General features: G+C 46.5%; 1 protein-coding gene across 4 annotated transcripts in view; it reads right to left on the bottom strand.

The window, feature by feature from the left end:
* Nucleotides 1–8,994, bottom strand: part of FAXC (failed axon connections homolog, metaxin like GST domain containing) — a 74,190-nt gene extending 65,196 nt beyond the window's left edge. Inside the window, exons 1-3 of one of the 4 annotated variants that reach the window (XM_073220930.1) lie at nt 8,976–8,994; nt 8,194–8,315; nt 2,809–2,944 (exon numbers count right to left, since the gene is read on the bottom strand). In XM_073220930.1, the coding sequence (XP_073077031.1) occupies nt 2,809–2,944; nt 8,194–8,300 (243 nt within the window). In that variant the 5' untranslated portion in view covers nt 8,301–8,315; nt 8,976–8,994. The other 3 variants (XM_073220929.1, XM_073220928.1, XM_073220927.1) reach the window with 3 other exon arrangements.
* Nucleotides 8,995–13,159: the final 4,165 nt, after the last annotated feature.

The raw sequence follows: 13,159 nt of genomic DNA, 5'->3' as shown, positions 1-13,159 counted from the left end.
CTGCCTGGGGGGATCCCTGCCGCCCCGTCCCCTCTTCTGCAGAGAAAGTAGCTCAAAGCCCAGGCCGTGCACGGCGAGGCGGGAGCTGAAGGAGTAACCCCATGGTCTGGGCATCCGAGGGCTTGACTAGGGGAGGAGCCCTCCCCTTCACCTCCCAGCCAAGAACACCCACGCTGTGCAGTGTAAGAGCTTAAAGGTGCCCCTGACCGCTGGGAGCCATTTGGAGGACTGGCAGCAAACCAGAGGGATCACAGGGGCTCGGGGACCCTACTTCCCTTAAACTCCCTCACTGGCAAACATCTGTGGCCTCAGCTTGAGTCTTGCCCCATACAGATTCCCAGGCAGGGAAACCGGGGTAAAGCAGATCCCAAGCCATGATAGCCAGACACCTGAGGGTCACAACTACTGTGCCAGAGGGTGACAGAGAACACTAAGCAGAATTACTGGGACAAATCAAAACACTTAACTACTGTAACAGATATCCTCCCAGGGATAAAGGAAGAGACTGTAATATAAACCAAGGGGAACTATTAAGAAGAAAAACATAAAAGTTGAACACAATAGATGCAATAAATATACTGTGATGAAAACAGAGGGCTGCTATGGAGGCTCAGAGAGATGACTTCTCCCAGAAAAAAGGAGAGAATGGGGGAGGGCGTTCAGATTTCAGTGTCCAGACTGTAGGGAACAGGAAAGAATGCAAAATCAAACAAGTAAAATGAAGAGGAAATATTTGGACAAAAATGGTAATTTCCCAGAATTAAAAAGAGATTGAAGACTTCAGGTTAAAAGAGTTTATGAAGGATCAAACAAGATCCATAACAACCCAAATTAAGGCACATTGTAGTGAAATTTAAGAATGTTAAGATTAATGCAAAATCTAAAAGCTGCCAGAGAAAAAAATGAAAAAGAATCAGATTAACATCAAATTTTTCAGTAGCAACACAAGTGCCAAAAAAGACAACAGAGTAACTGTAGGATGGTCACTGGGGTGGTAGTACAGCCTGGAGCATATAGTCAGTGATTCTGTAACATCTTCTGATGTTGACAGATAGTAGCTGTACTAGTGGGGGTGAGCATTTAATAATGGGGGTAACTGTTGAATCACTCTTGTATACTTGCAATCAATATAAGATTGCCCATCAACTATTTTTCAAAAAATAAATACAAATGAATAAATTTAAAAAACCACATTAGACAACAAGTCAGACCAGGGCTGAGAAGATGCCAAAGGTTCACGTGAATCTGCTAACATATTAGAGGCCAAATACAGAATTCGATACCTTTAAGAAAGGAATAGGGATAAATAAATCCAATTTGGGATCATAAGAGCAACTCCCATAACAAGAAAAACAGAATTTGTTTTAAATGAATAGAAAACAATTTTTATCTATCCATTAGAAAGGAGGAAATTGGAAAAAATAAAAACAAAGTATAGTAAAGAGAAAAACATTAAATAAGATGCAATGAGTAAGTCCTAATAAATACTAATTTTAAGTGTAAATGGATTAAACTCACCAATTAAGGACTCTTAGATTGGCTACAAATAACACATTGCCTATGAAAGACAAATACACTCAAAAATAGAGGAGAAGGAGGATAAAGAAAAATATCCCAAACATATGAGCCAAAGGAAAGTTGGAGAATCAATTTCAGGATCTGGTATTATAGAATCCAAGTTGATTTTGTTGTTGTTACTGTTTTTTTTTAAAGAGTCAGAAGGGACAGAGGTGGGTGCTATATACTAGAAAAAGAAATAAAAGAGTAAAAGATAGGATCTTTCATATTATATGCACCTAACCATATAACCTCGAATATATACATAAAGCAAGAACTGAGAGAAGGGCAGGGAAAAGACAAATCAACAAGTCCTCTTGGATATTTTAACCGGCTCCTCTCAGAAACTGCTAGAGCAGAGGGACAAAAAATAAGCAGAGATATAGAACGTCTAAATAATACACTGAACGTGCTCAAGGAAAGAGAAAGAGTCTACACCCAGAGGATACATAATTATTTTCAACATTTATAAGAAGTGGCCAGACACTAGGCTGAAGCCTTAGAAATCACTATCTCAGAGACTGTCTGCTCTGATCATAAAATTAAACACAATGACAAAAATCGAAACTTTCAAACAAATGCATATGGTTAAAACTTAGGTGAAAAAGAAGAAGGTAGGGGAATTTCTTGAAAAATACATAGAATTGAAGGACAATGAACACAACTTGTCAGATTTATGAGACACAGCCCAAACAGTACTCAGAAAAATACATACCTTTAAATACATTCCTGTTTGCTCTCAAATGCTGAAATGAGCACAGGGTTCCCTGAAAATCACTCAACAGAACATGGCACATGGTGGAAAAGCTGTCACAAAATCAACAACTATCCCCTGGTGGCCTGCTGGGTGCTCTGCCCCCAGGACTCATGAGAGACAAAATGTAAGGCTGTCAATAAACCGACACCTAAAGGAACACACCACGTCGGGCAACAGGACACCCACCTTCTTGAACAGCTACCCAGGTGGCCCACCCGAACGTAACCAAGTCAACCGTCAGGAAAGCATGGCAGGGCCCTGAATCCTACCAAAGTCCTCACCCTCTGATCCCTTTTTAAATTGGATGTAAACATCAACAGCCCCGGAAGTATCTGCTGAGGCCTGGGCACCGCGGCCGGTGCATCTGCCCCATCTGCCCCGTCTGCCCCTCCAGTGCCAGGAATAAGCCCTTCCCGCCCTGTGAAATCAAGAACAACAACCCCACCAGCTGCTATTGCTGTCAGGAGAAGTAAAACGCGTTTGCCCGCCAGTACCTGATAGGGTAAGTCAGCCATCCTTAAATAAGTTTCCATTTTCAAACAGAAAGGAGACAGACTGGGGACGCCATTGTTAGGTCTTGCAAACTGATGCAAAATAATAGCATCTTTGGAGTCAATCTCTTGCTGTTTCCTGTCAAAACCAAAACAGAAATAAAGAACAAGCCACGTGTTACACATTCAGGTGCCTGGGATCCTCAGAGACCCCCAGCCGGCTGCAGCTCCCCCGTGAACAGGCAGATCCGTCTGGCACAGGGCTCAGCTCACCCAGAAGCACTTAGAGCGGAAGCTTAGCCAAAACACAAGAGGCCCTTCAACACTCTGCTGTCCCCATGACCCCAGGGGCTCAGAAAAGTGACTGCCTGTCAACCTCCTTCTAGTCCCCATAGCCCACGGGGTGGAAGGGCGCTTTCTGGTACCGGCCCAGCTCTCCTCCAGCGGGCTGTTTACCTGCCAGGGACAGGCTGGACGGATAAAATGACATCCTGTGCTTCTGAGGTGTCAGGCATTGTTCTAAGGGCTGCACAAGACTATCTCATTTCATCTTCACAATGACCCGATGATGGAGATACTCTTGTTACCCGTGTTTTACAGAAGAGGAAACAGATGCAGAGGATTAACGTGCCCGATGTCACATTCCTAGTACCCAGCAGCCCCTGGACTGAACCGGGGGGGGGGGGGGGGGGGTCAGTGCCCACGTGCTTGGCCCACTAGACTGTTCCGTGAAACAGCTCGTGCAGCCACAGGACCTGGGGATAACAGTGCAGATTAACTCGGCCCTGAACCAAGTCGGCAGGTCATCTGAGACTCGGAATATTCTGGTCCCTCTTGCAAACTATGGGGCCCTCACCCAGGCTTTCACCTGTGGTTCCCAGGAGCCCGGCTTCTGGACTTTCCTTGGCCTCTTTGCCTTCACAGGGCCCCACTCTCACCGCACAGCATATATCCTGGTGCCCCGGCCTTCGCCTTCTCCCTTCCTTCTCTCTCAGTCGCACATCCATCTTCCCCCAAATCTACTTTTCTGGGTGGCGAGGACTTCCCTGGTGGTTTTCCAATAGACACCGTGTAATCAAATGAATGCTAGATCCCAAGTGTGGACCCCTGGGGTCAAGTCCAAGCCCTGCTTCCTACTGGCCACGTTAGCCTAGACCTCCCTCCTCTCACACAGGAGGTGAGGGCAATACCGACTCTGCATCAACTATCCTGAAGATTAAGTAATCTCTCTAAACATTTGGCAAGCTACTGAGCATTCTTTAAGAGTGGTGGGATTTATTCTCATACAGACATAGTCTTTACGCCTTAAACTACAAAACCTCATCATTCCACCCCCTGCCCGTCCCCCAGGAATGTTGTGCAATTTCTCTCTTCCACTCTACCCAACTGTTTCCCAGTCAGACAAAACTCATTCTTCCCTTTGGCCTTCCTGCGCCTCTGGCTCCCTCACATCCTCGTTAATGCCACACCTACTTCCTCTCCGCCAAGGGCAAGCCCTTTGCACCCCCATCCCACAGGTGCTCACTTGCTGCAGCACCTCCACTCAGTAAAACAGTCTTTTGGAGAAGTTTACCACCAGAGTGCCTACTACCCTTAAAGAGATAAGAATGACTCATTTTGAAAATACCGGTCAAGTCAAAATAATAATAATAATCTGCTGCTTTCTAGCAATATTCATTATAAAACAAAGGTTTTCATTTAGATGAAATGTTTGGGAGGTCAGATTCTAAAATGAGACTTCACTTAGACTATGTTGCTAGAGATTGCAAACTATGCATTTGACAATTAACTAAGTTTGTTCAGTCACATAGTTCAAGCTGCAGTGGCCTCTTCATGTAAATGCACCAGGCAAAACTGCAAGAACGGAAAGGAGAGGAACCAAATATAAAATCCCCTGCTCCACGGGCCCGAAGGATCTAATTCCAGTGGTTAACTTGGGCCATGTCTTAATAAGAATGGAGGTGACAAGCACATGCCAATGAGTTTGTCTACATCATACATATTATCTCATTCCAACAGTAACACTACGAAGTGGATATTGTTTAAATTTAGTGTATTATACTATACTTATATTTTATAGCAGATAAGGAAACCAAAGCTCAGAAAGGCTAAATAACTTGCCCAAAGAGTATCATGTTAAGATCAAGTCATTCTTAGCTCTAGTGTCCGAGCTTTTAAGCACTTCAGCTACACTGAAATGGGAAATTTTCTCAGTTGACTTTATTAAAACAGCCAATTCGACTCAGGCCACTCTAGACTGTAACTTCCTGATGAAAGTTTATAACAGCTAATGATGGCCAACTTTTATTGACTGTTCGCTCACATGCCAAACTCTGTTCTAAACATTTCATACGTGTTTACCTCAATCACCTGTACGAGCAAGGCTACTCTCATCCCCATTTCACAGATGACAACACTGAGTAGCCAAAAAACTCACTCATATGTCCAAGGTCACATGGTTGGTTAAAAGCGGAGTGAATCTAAACCCAATCTGGCTCTGCACCTCTCTCCCCCCACACCTCAGGCACCTCTAACTGACAATCAGAGGAGAGGGCAAGCTGTTTCCAGAGCAGCTATATTTTATAAAGTGGTCTTATAATGACGGTTGTATAAGAGAAAGTCTATAGGGTAGCAGGACGGGTGACCATGCCTCTGTGCATGGCTGATGAGGTCAGACACTGCCCCCCATGGGCTGCTCTGCTTGTTTTCCAGGACACCCGGTGTGCCTAAGTGCAAATGAGCTCCCAGGAAGAAAGTCATTACTTAGTCATTCAACTTAACAAAAACAACACATTTCCAAATGCCAGAGTGAATTTAAGAGAGCTGCTTGGCTATCTCCACTCAGGGAAAATAAAGCAGAGGGTTGACAAAATACTTAATGTAAAATACTCTGGTGGAAAAAGCATGCATAAAATCCAAAATACCTACTTTGGTGATACTCATTAATTAAACTTCCTAAAAAATTATCCCCTGTCCAGTTTGCATTCCACTCTGGAGACACACATAGACATAGACTAAGGGTAAATTAATGCAGAAGAAAATCCAAATAGGGTGGAAAAGACTTGAAGATGGCCAGTGAACTCAGTATAGCCATTTCAAGGACTATTTTCCATCCTGCATATTTAGGACTGTTTTGCGTTTTACCTAAACTACACAGACCACTGAAACTTGGCTTTTAATGTTAAGTGGAGGTGTCTACACGTAACCTCTAAATCTCAGTCCCCTTTCTCCAGTCTATTCCCCATCCCTCTGGGCCCCTAGAGGCTGTCAAAACTCAGGCCCTTGCCCCAGGGATGTATTTCCTGAGGAATGCCCCAATTCTCTACCTTTCTCTTCTTCTCCCCCCACCAAACTTCCTTCAGAACTGGACTTTGTAGGAAGTGACTGTAAAAAGTTCACACTCTGCCGACACACATTCTCAGATTTGAATCTGGACCCTACTACCCTTACTGTGTGATCTTGGGCAAGTTGCTCAACATCCCTCAGTGGAAATTTTCTTATCTGTGAAATGGGATCAAACATGCAATGACAGTGAGGGATAAGTGCATGCACCCAAGTAAAGCACTTCTATGCAAAGCGCCTACTAAGGGCTCAAAAATGGGCAGCCGTTTTTATTTGAATAATAACAGAGTTTTCCAATGCAACTTAAACATGTGTCAAGAACAGAAGTGAAGAGAGCAAAGATTTAAAATGTCTTAATCTAAATAAGTATCCAAGTAGTCTTCTGAGTGGGCAGGACAGTCAGGGGAGAGAGGGTCCTGTGTTCAGCGACCACACCTACCAGGGTGTGGCCCCGCTTCCAGGAAGAGCTTCCCCAGCCACCCCGCTGCCTTCCTGCAAGGTCATTTAAGCAAGGTTTGGACTCAGTTCCGTGCAGAAGGCACAGCTTTGCTGTCTCCTTACAGTGGAAAACTGGTGAAAAGCCATATGGTTCGGGACCCTGAAAAGGCTTCAGACTGGACTGTGATTGAGAAACAACTGGGTTACTATTTAAATTACTAACAAATTTCCCTTTTTTCATATAGCTTGAAACCTAACTTCTAGAAATAGTTTTAAAACTAGCAAAAACATAATCTAGAGAGAGAATTTACTTTAAAAATGTTTATTTGGTTCACCAGATTCAAGGCACTGTGCTAAGTGAGAGAATCCTATGTATAATAAAGCTTAAAATAGAACTTCTCAATTATGGCTTAATAATATGAAAGCCAAAACGTTTCTCCAGACCTAAATGATTTCCCACCCTCTCAGAGACCAGAAATATTCAAAATACCTAAGTTAGCTTGTCACAATGTCCTCCTAGAATCCCTTCAGGCCCGTTAAAGGTCACCTATCACTGTCTTTGTTTATAACCAATTAGAGGGGATTCCCCCACTGGAAAAAGGCAGCGCGGACACATTTCCCACTCTTCAAAAAATACTGGCCAAGAGGCACATTCTGAGCTGTTCAAAACTCCTCACTTCTGCTCATCTCCCCGTGACAGAGGGCTCAAGAGCCAAGAAATTTTAACCATAAATTGATGTGTCAATTAGCCAAACGACCATGCCGGCAGTCCACGGCACTACTCGACTCGGACAAAGATCTCCTGTCCTTCCGGATGCACCAAGAGCAGGAGCCTCCATTTTCTGGTGTCGGCAGTTCCCTCCTGTAAGCTCTCTGCGGCAGGCAGCAGATGCAAGTGTTTACAGCCCTGGGCGACTCCCGTGTTCCCGTCCACTCGCCCCTGTGCTAGTCTTGCCCTCCCAGCCCTACAGCTCAAAGGCATTTAAACTTGAAAATGGTGCTAAACTTTAAATACCAGATTAGCAGATAACCCGGCTGAGGCTGCATCAAAACTCACACCCCTACACTTGGCCGTGCCTCTTAGCAGGCACCCAGGGGGTCTCGGAGCTTCTGCAGTTTCAGCCTCTTGTTGACATTTAGGGAGGGAGGAGAGGGGAGAACTAACCTTGAAGTACAAAATAAGGTTAGTGGCTAATATTCCAGGAGTATTACCTAGAAACAAACAAGGCATTTCATAAAAGTGTAACTTAGTATTTTCTACAAGGCCTAATTCCACTGTTGCAAAAACAGTGCACTTAGGTTCTCCGTAAGGGCATCTCGTTACAGTCTGTTTTACGCTGCAACAAACGAGAGAATTTTTGCGTTTAGCAGTGGAAGATTGGCAGACAGATGTTTCCCCCTCCCAGCACCGGTTTTATTCTCCCAGCATCTCTGAACTGCCCCTCACGGCCAGGTGACCACGGACTGCCTCTGGGGAAAGGTAAGGACAGGTGTCCTGGGCATCCGGAAGGCGTGGCCGAGGGGCTGGCAGGGGTCCCCCTCGCGCCGGCCCTGCCCGGCCAGGTGCCCCTCTCGGCGCCCCTGCGCGGGGCCCTCTCTCCGGCTCACCTAATGACCAGGAGTTCGTGGAGCAGATACGCAGCTGCGGCCAGCAAAGCTCCCCCGGTCAAGTAAAGTGTTTTCTTCCACCAGGGATCGGAGCCCAGCCCTGCCATGATCCCACCGTAATCCTGCAAAGGGAAAGCGATGATGTCCCCATAAAAGGAGAAGGGCTCCTCGGAGCCGGCCCACCAGCCGAAGAAGGCGACGCTCTGGTTCCAGCTCAGATCCGCCACGCAGGGCCTGGACGCGGCGAAGCCAACCCCCCAGTGCATGCTGCGCGGCGGGCTGCGGGCGCCCCTCCCCGGGCTCAGCGGCGCGCTGCGGGCGCCCCGGGCGGCGGGCCTGGCCGGCGGGGCCCCGGGGCCCTGGGCGGCGGCGGCCGCCGGCTCCGCCCGCAGCGGCCTGTCCGCGCCGCTCTTTGTGCCGACGCCTGGAGAAGGCCGCGTGATGTCATTGCTCCCCGGGGCCGGGGACGGGCGGGATACAATCACCTACCCCGCGCCCTGCCCCCGCCCCGCATCTCCGCGGGCCGCCGGCCTCCGCCCCGGCCCGAGCTGCAGGGCCGGCCGCGCCCGCGGGCTCCGCGCCTGCAGGCGGCGCGGCCCGGAACGGCGGGCGCGCCGGGGCCGGGGCTGCGGGGCGGGGGCAGGGCGGCCCCGCGCGTCGGGAGCTGCGGCCGGGCCCGCCGTCGGGCGCCCTCCCCCGCCGCGGCCCGCCTCCGGCCCGCCCCGCGCCCCGCCGCCTCGCCCCGGCCCCGCCCGCGGCCCCGCGGGGCGCGCGGGACTCACCTGCGGCGGCGCCGGGCGGCGGGCCGGGCTTAGGCTGTCCGGGCCTCCGGGAGGGCGCTGCGGGTTTGCATCGCTGATTCCAAACAGGCCTGCCGCGTTACGCCCCGACCTAGGTGCGGGGATGTCTGGGTTGACGACAACAACGCACCCCGGAGAGGTTTCCCCCACCCCCGGCAGAGCCAGCTCGCCTTTCACCTTTGAAATCGCTACCAGGGAATCGGTGATGGTGTTTTCTTTTGTTTTCCTTTTCGGTGCAGAAAACCTGTCAAAACGTGTGCGTGATCAATTTATTTTCCTTTAACTTCATTTTTGAAAAGTTCCTAAGTACAAACATCAGAACCGTGTTTCCTAGAAGTTGGTGATGTACACACACACTTTAGCAAGAGCATAGATAGTCTAAAATTGTTTGGAGGTAGTAAGATGGGTAACTGTTGAATCGCTGTTGTATACTTGATAACATAAGACTGTGTATCAATTTTAGTTAGTTAATTGGAGGAGCTGAAAAAAAATTCAGGTGGGGTTTACAACTCCTAAGGTCAAGGATGGATACAGGGAGCCTCCAGGCTTTTGCGGGACGGAGCAGAGGGCGAAGGGGACTCTCCCATCCTTTCTACGTGCCCTACCACACTAGTCCCTCACAACCGGCAGTGATTCCCTCGTATCATTGAATCGTGGGCTAGTGGCCAATTTGGGAGACAAGCGGAGGGGCCGACCAGGCAGATGCCGGAAGCCCCAGAAGGCGAGGGGGTCCCAACCACTGCCGTATATGTGCACATGACATTTCAGGAGGCAGTCTGTGTGTGTTGGGAAGTGAACCTCCTGTGAGTAGGTTGCAGAGGGTGAAGATGTTCCTGGACAGTCCCTTCTGCGGAGGGCTCCCTGCGCTGCAGGTGAGACCTCAACCCAGGAGAGGGTCCTTGACTCGGATCAAGAAAGAATTCACGAAGAACAAGTGCAGGTAAGAAGGAATTTATTAGAAAGTAAAAGCACATATCAAAGTTGAGCAGTGCCAGGAAGGGTAGCCCATATTTGTGCAGACATGTATGCGGTGGAAAGCAAGACAGAACATGGGAGAAAGGAAAGGTCTCTGAACTGCTCGGCATAGGGCAAAGCCCTTGCCAAATCCTTAAGCCAGGGTCACCCTGAGTCCAGTGTCCACTCAGATCTCCAATGGTGTGGGAATTACATCCCTACCACCCCAGAACTGGGGTAGCCCTGGGACACTGGATGGAGTGAGTTTATGTTCTTATAACTTTCCAAAACAAAGAAAAGGAGACATTGGGCCAGGCTGCCAAAGAACATATTATGGCCGCAGTCCCATCTGGGCCACCCCAGTGACAGGAACTTGCAAGCCCCAAAATCAGAGGTCCCCACAGCTGCTTTTCTATTCAGGGATAAAGAAAAAATTTGCACTTAGGACTAGAAAAGTGAATGAAATAGGAAAGTAACAGACACAGTCATTGTTGGAAAGGGGTCTCTTATTAACCTCCCAAGAAGCTTAGAAGGATTCAGACAAAACACAGTAAGCTAAGCAGCAAGGTTTTAGTTAAAGCCAAATGCACATGTGAAGAAAGGGAAGTGTGGGCAACCTCTGAGGAGAGGTGGGCTTAAAAGTTTAGAGTTTGGGTTTTTATAAAACCTTTTGGGTAAGGGTCAGTAAAGGCATGATGTATACAGGCGGTTAATAATTCCTTCAAAGGACACACTTTGAAGTCCTTAATAGGACTGTCGTGTTGATTTAGATCTCAGCACTTTTTTAAAGTATCATCAGTATACAATCTTTTGATGATTTCAAATACATAACAGAGGTTTAACTTTCACCCCTCACCCCCATTCTTTAAATTTATAACTGTCATGTGTATATGCATATATAATTTTGTAACTACCATCCAACATTTTCCATAAATGCTAAACTCCATCAGTTCTTTTTTGCAAGCACCTTTTAAAAACCCATGGATTTATTTTCCTTTTTTCTTCTTGTGTTCTGTATTCCCTTCTGATCAAAGCAGCTTTTTTAAATTAATCATTGATATACAATCTTACAAGGGTTTCCCATGAACAACATTGTGGTTTCAACATTCACCCATATCATCACGTCCTCACCACCACCCCCCCACAGCAGTCAGTCTATCAGCGCAGTAAGAAGTCATTACTTGTCTTCTCCATGCTGTACTGCCTTCCCTGTGACCAACCTATACTGTGTGTGCTAATTATAGTGCCCCTTAAGCCCCTTCTCCCTCCCTCCCCACCCACCCTTCTCAAACCCTCCCCTTTGGTAACCACTAGTCCCTTCTTGGAATCTGTCAGTCTGCTGTTGTTTTGTTCCTTAAGTCTTGCTTTGTTTTTATACTTCAGATGAGTGAAGTCATCTGGTACTTGTCTTTCTCTGCCTGGCTTATTTCACTGAGCATAATACCCTCTAGCTCCATCCATGTGGTTGTAAATGGGAGGATTTTCTTTTTATGACTGAATAATATTCCATTGTGCATATGTACCACCTCTTCTTCATCCATTCATCTACTGTTGGACACTTAGGTTGCTTCCATATCTTGGCTATTGTAAATAGTGCTGCAATAAACTTAGTGCTGCATATGTCTGTTTGAATCGGGGACCTTGTTTTGGTCCCTCTTTCAGGAGGGTTTCTGGAACCTCAGAAACCTGTTTGTGGTTGCTGGACACGCAGCCTGTTTTAAGAGTCAGGAAAGATGAGTGGAGATCTTACGTGATTTCAGTGAGCTCTACGTCCATTCAACAAGAAACAAGACTCCAGATCTACAGAAGTGGAAACATCTGGTGTCTGTATTTACCTTGTTAACTCCCCACCCACATGCTCAGCCCTGCTCACATCATCTTGAGAACTTATTTATCTTGGGTGAAACTGGTGCCTTTTAGCTCCTAGACAGTAGCTCATTTATATACGCTGTATCCTTTTCTCACTGGGATACAAGAGGTTTATTGATCTCACAATAAATTCTTTTGCTTGATTTGCGAGCAAGCGGTCAGTGTCAGGATGTTTTTTGAATGTTATTTGCATCTCATGAGTAATTGTCAAGACTCTCCCTTGTAATAGTCACATTTTAAGTAAACAAAGGCAATTATGTGTTGGCTGTACTCAAACTTTCTTACATTTGATCTTGTTTCCATCTTCATTTCTGTATTAACATTTTTTTTTAGGATCTTAGATTTTTGGACCTACTTTTATAAGCCTATAAAGATGTAAATATGAATATGTTTTATGGAATTGGAGGGACCTCAACAGTCCAGGTTTAAAAATACCTGTATTTTTTACTTGCCTGGCTGGCCCCTGTGCCTGGTTACGAAGCAGTCTCTCTACTTTGATGCACCTCAATATTATGTGTGCAAAGTCAATGGTGGCACAGAAGCCCTCATGAGGGTCTCTACCAACCATCAACATTTTTGGCATTTTGGCTTCCTGCCTGGGATAATTTTTTATGCGTAGTATTTTAAACTCAATACTTCTCTTCAATTGATCATTAATCCTAGAGCAAAACCTGAAGCTATAATAAAGTAACGATATAATTTTATTTAGGGTCTTTGAAGCATTTTATTAAGTTGCAATTAGTAGCATGTGGTTGTTTTAGTCCTTGAAGGGCAATGAAGCTCTAAGAGAATGAAGGCAAAGAGCTCCAATGCTAGGCTTCTTCGAGCTCTGCTGTAAATACTTCTGGAGATGCTACCGTGCATACAGACAATTCAAACATGCGCTGATGATCCAGTTGTACATGGCGATGCTGCTACTATGGCCATACAATGGCCCAGACTTGGGTACAAATATGAAAGTGGCCAAGTGCACAGGATCAGGAATTGGACTGCCTGCATGCAGATCCTGGCTGCATCCTACTAGCTGTGTGCTGTTCAACATACGGAACGTCTCTGTGCAATGGAGTGTTCAGTGGTGCCTGCCTCGCAGGCTGCTGTGAGGGGTAAATGAGCTAATGCATGCACAGCACTTAGCACTGCACCTGGCACCTCATAAATGCAAAGGATAGTTAGTGGCCATAATTATTTATGAATTCTTTTTAAAAAGCAATATGAGAATTTTATATTTCCCGATATAGAATTTCTGTTCTAGGCTAATGCAATATCACGATTTCACTAACGTTTGCTCCTTTTTATTTGAAAAATGTTCAAACTTACAGAAAAGGAATAGGAAAATGAGCGCC

The sequence above is a fragment of the Manis javanica genome, chromosome 13 (assembly GCF_040802235.1).
Source record: "Manis javanica isolate MJ-LG chromosome 13, MJ_LKY, whole genome shotgun sequence".
In the NCBI taxonomy this organism is placed as follows: Eukaryota; Metazoa; Chordata; class Mammalia; order Pholidota; family Manidae; genus Manis; species Manis javanica.
This window is presented reverse-complemented; position numbering and strand designations above follow the sequence as displayed.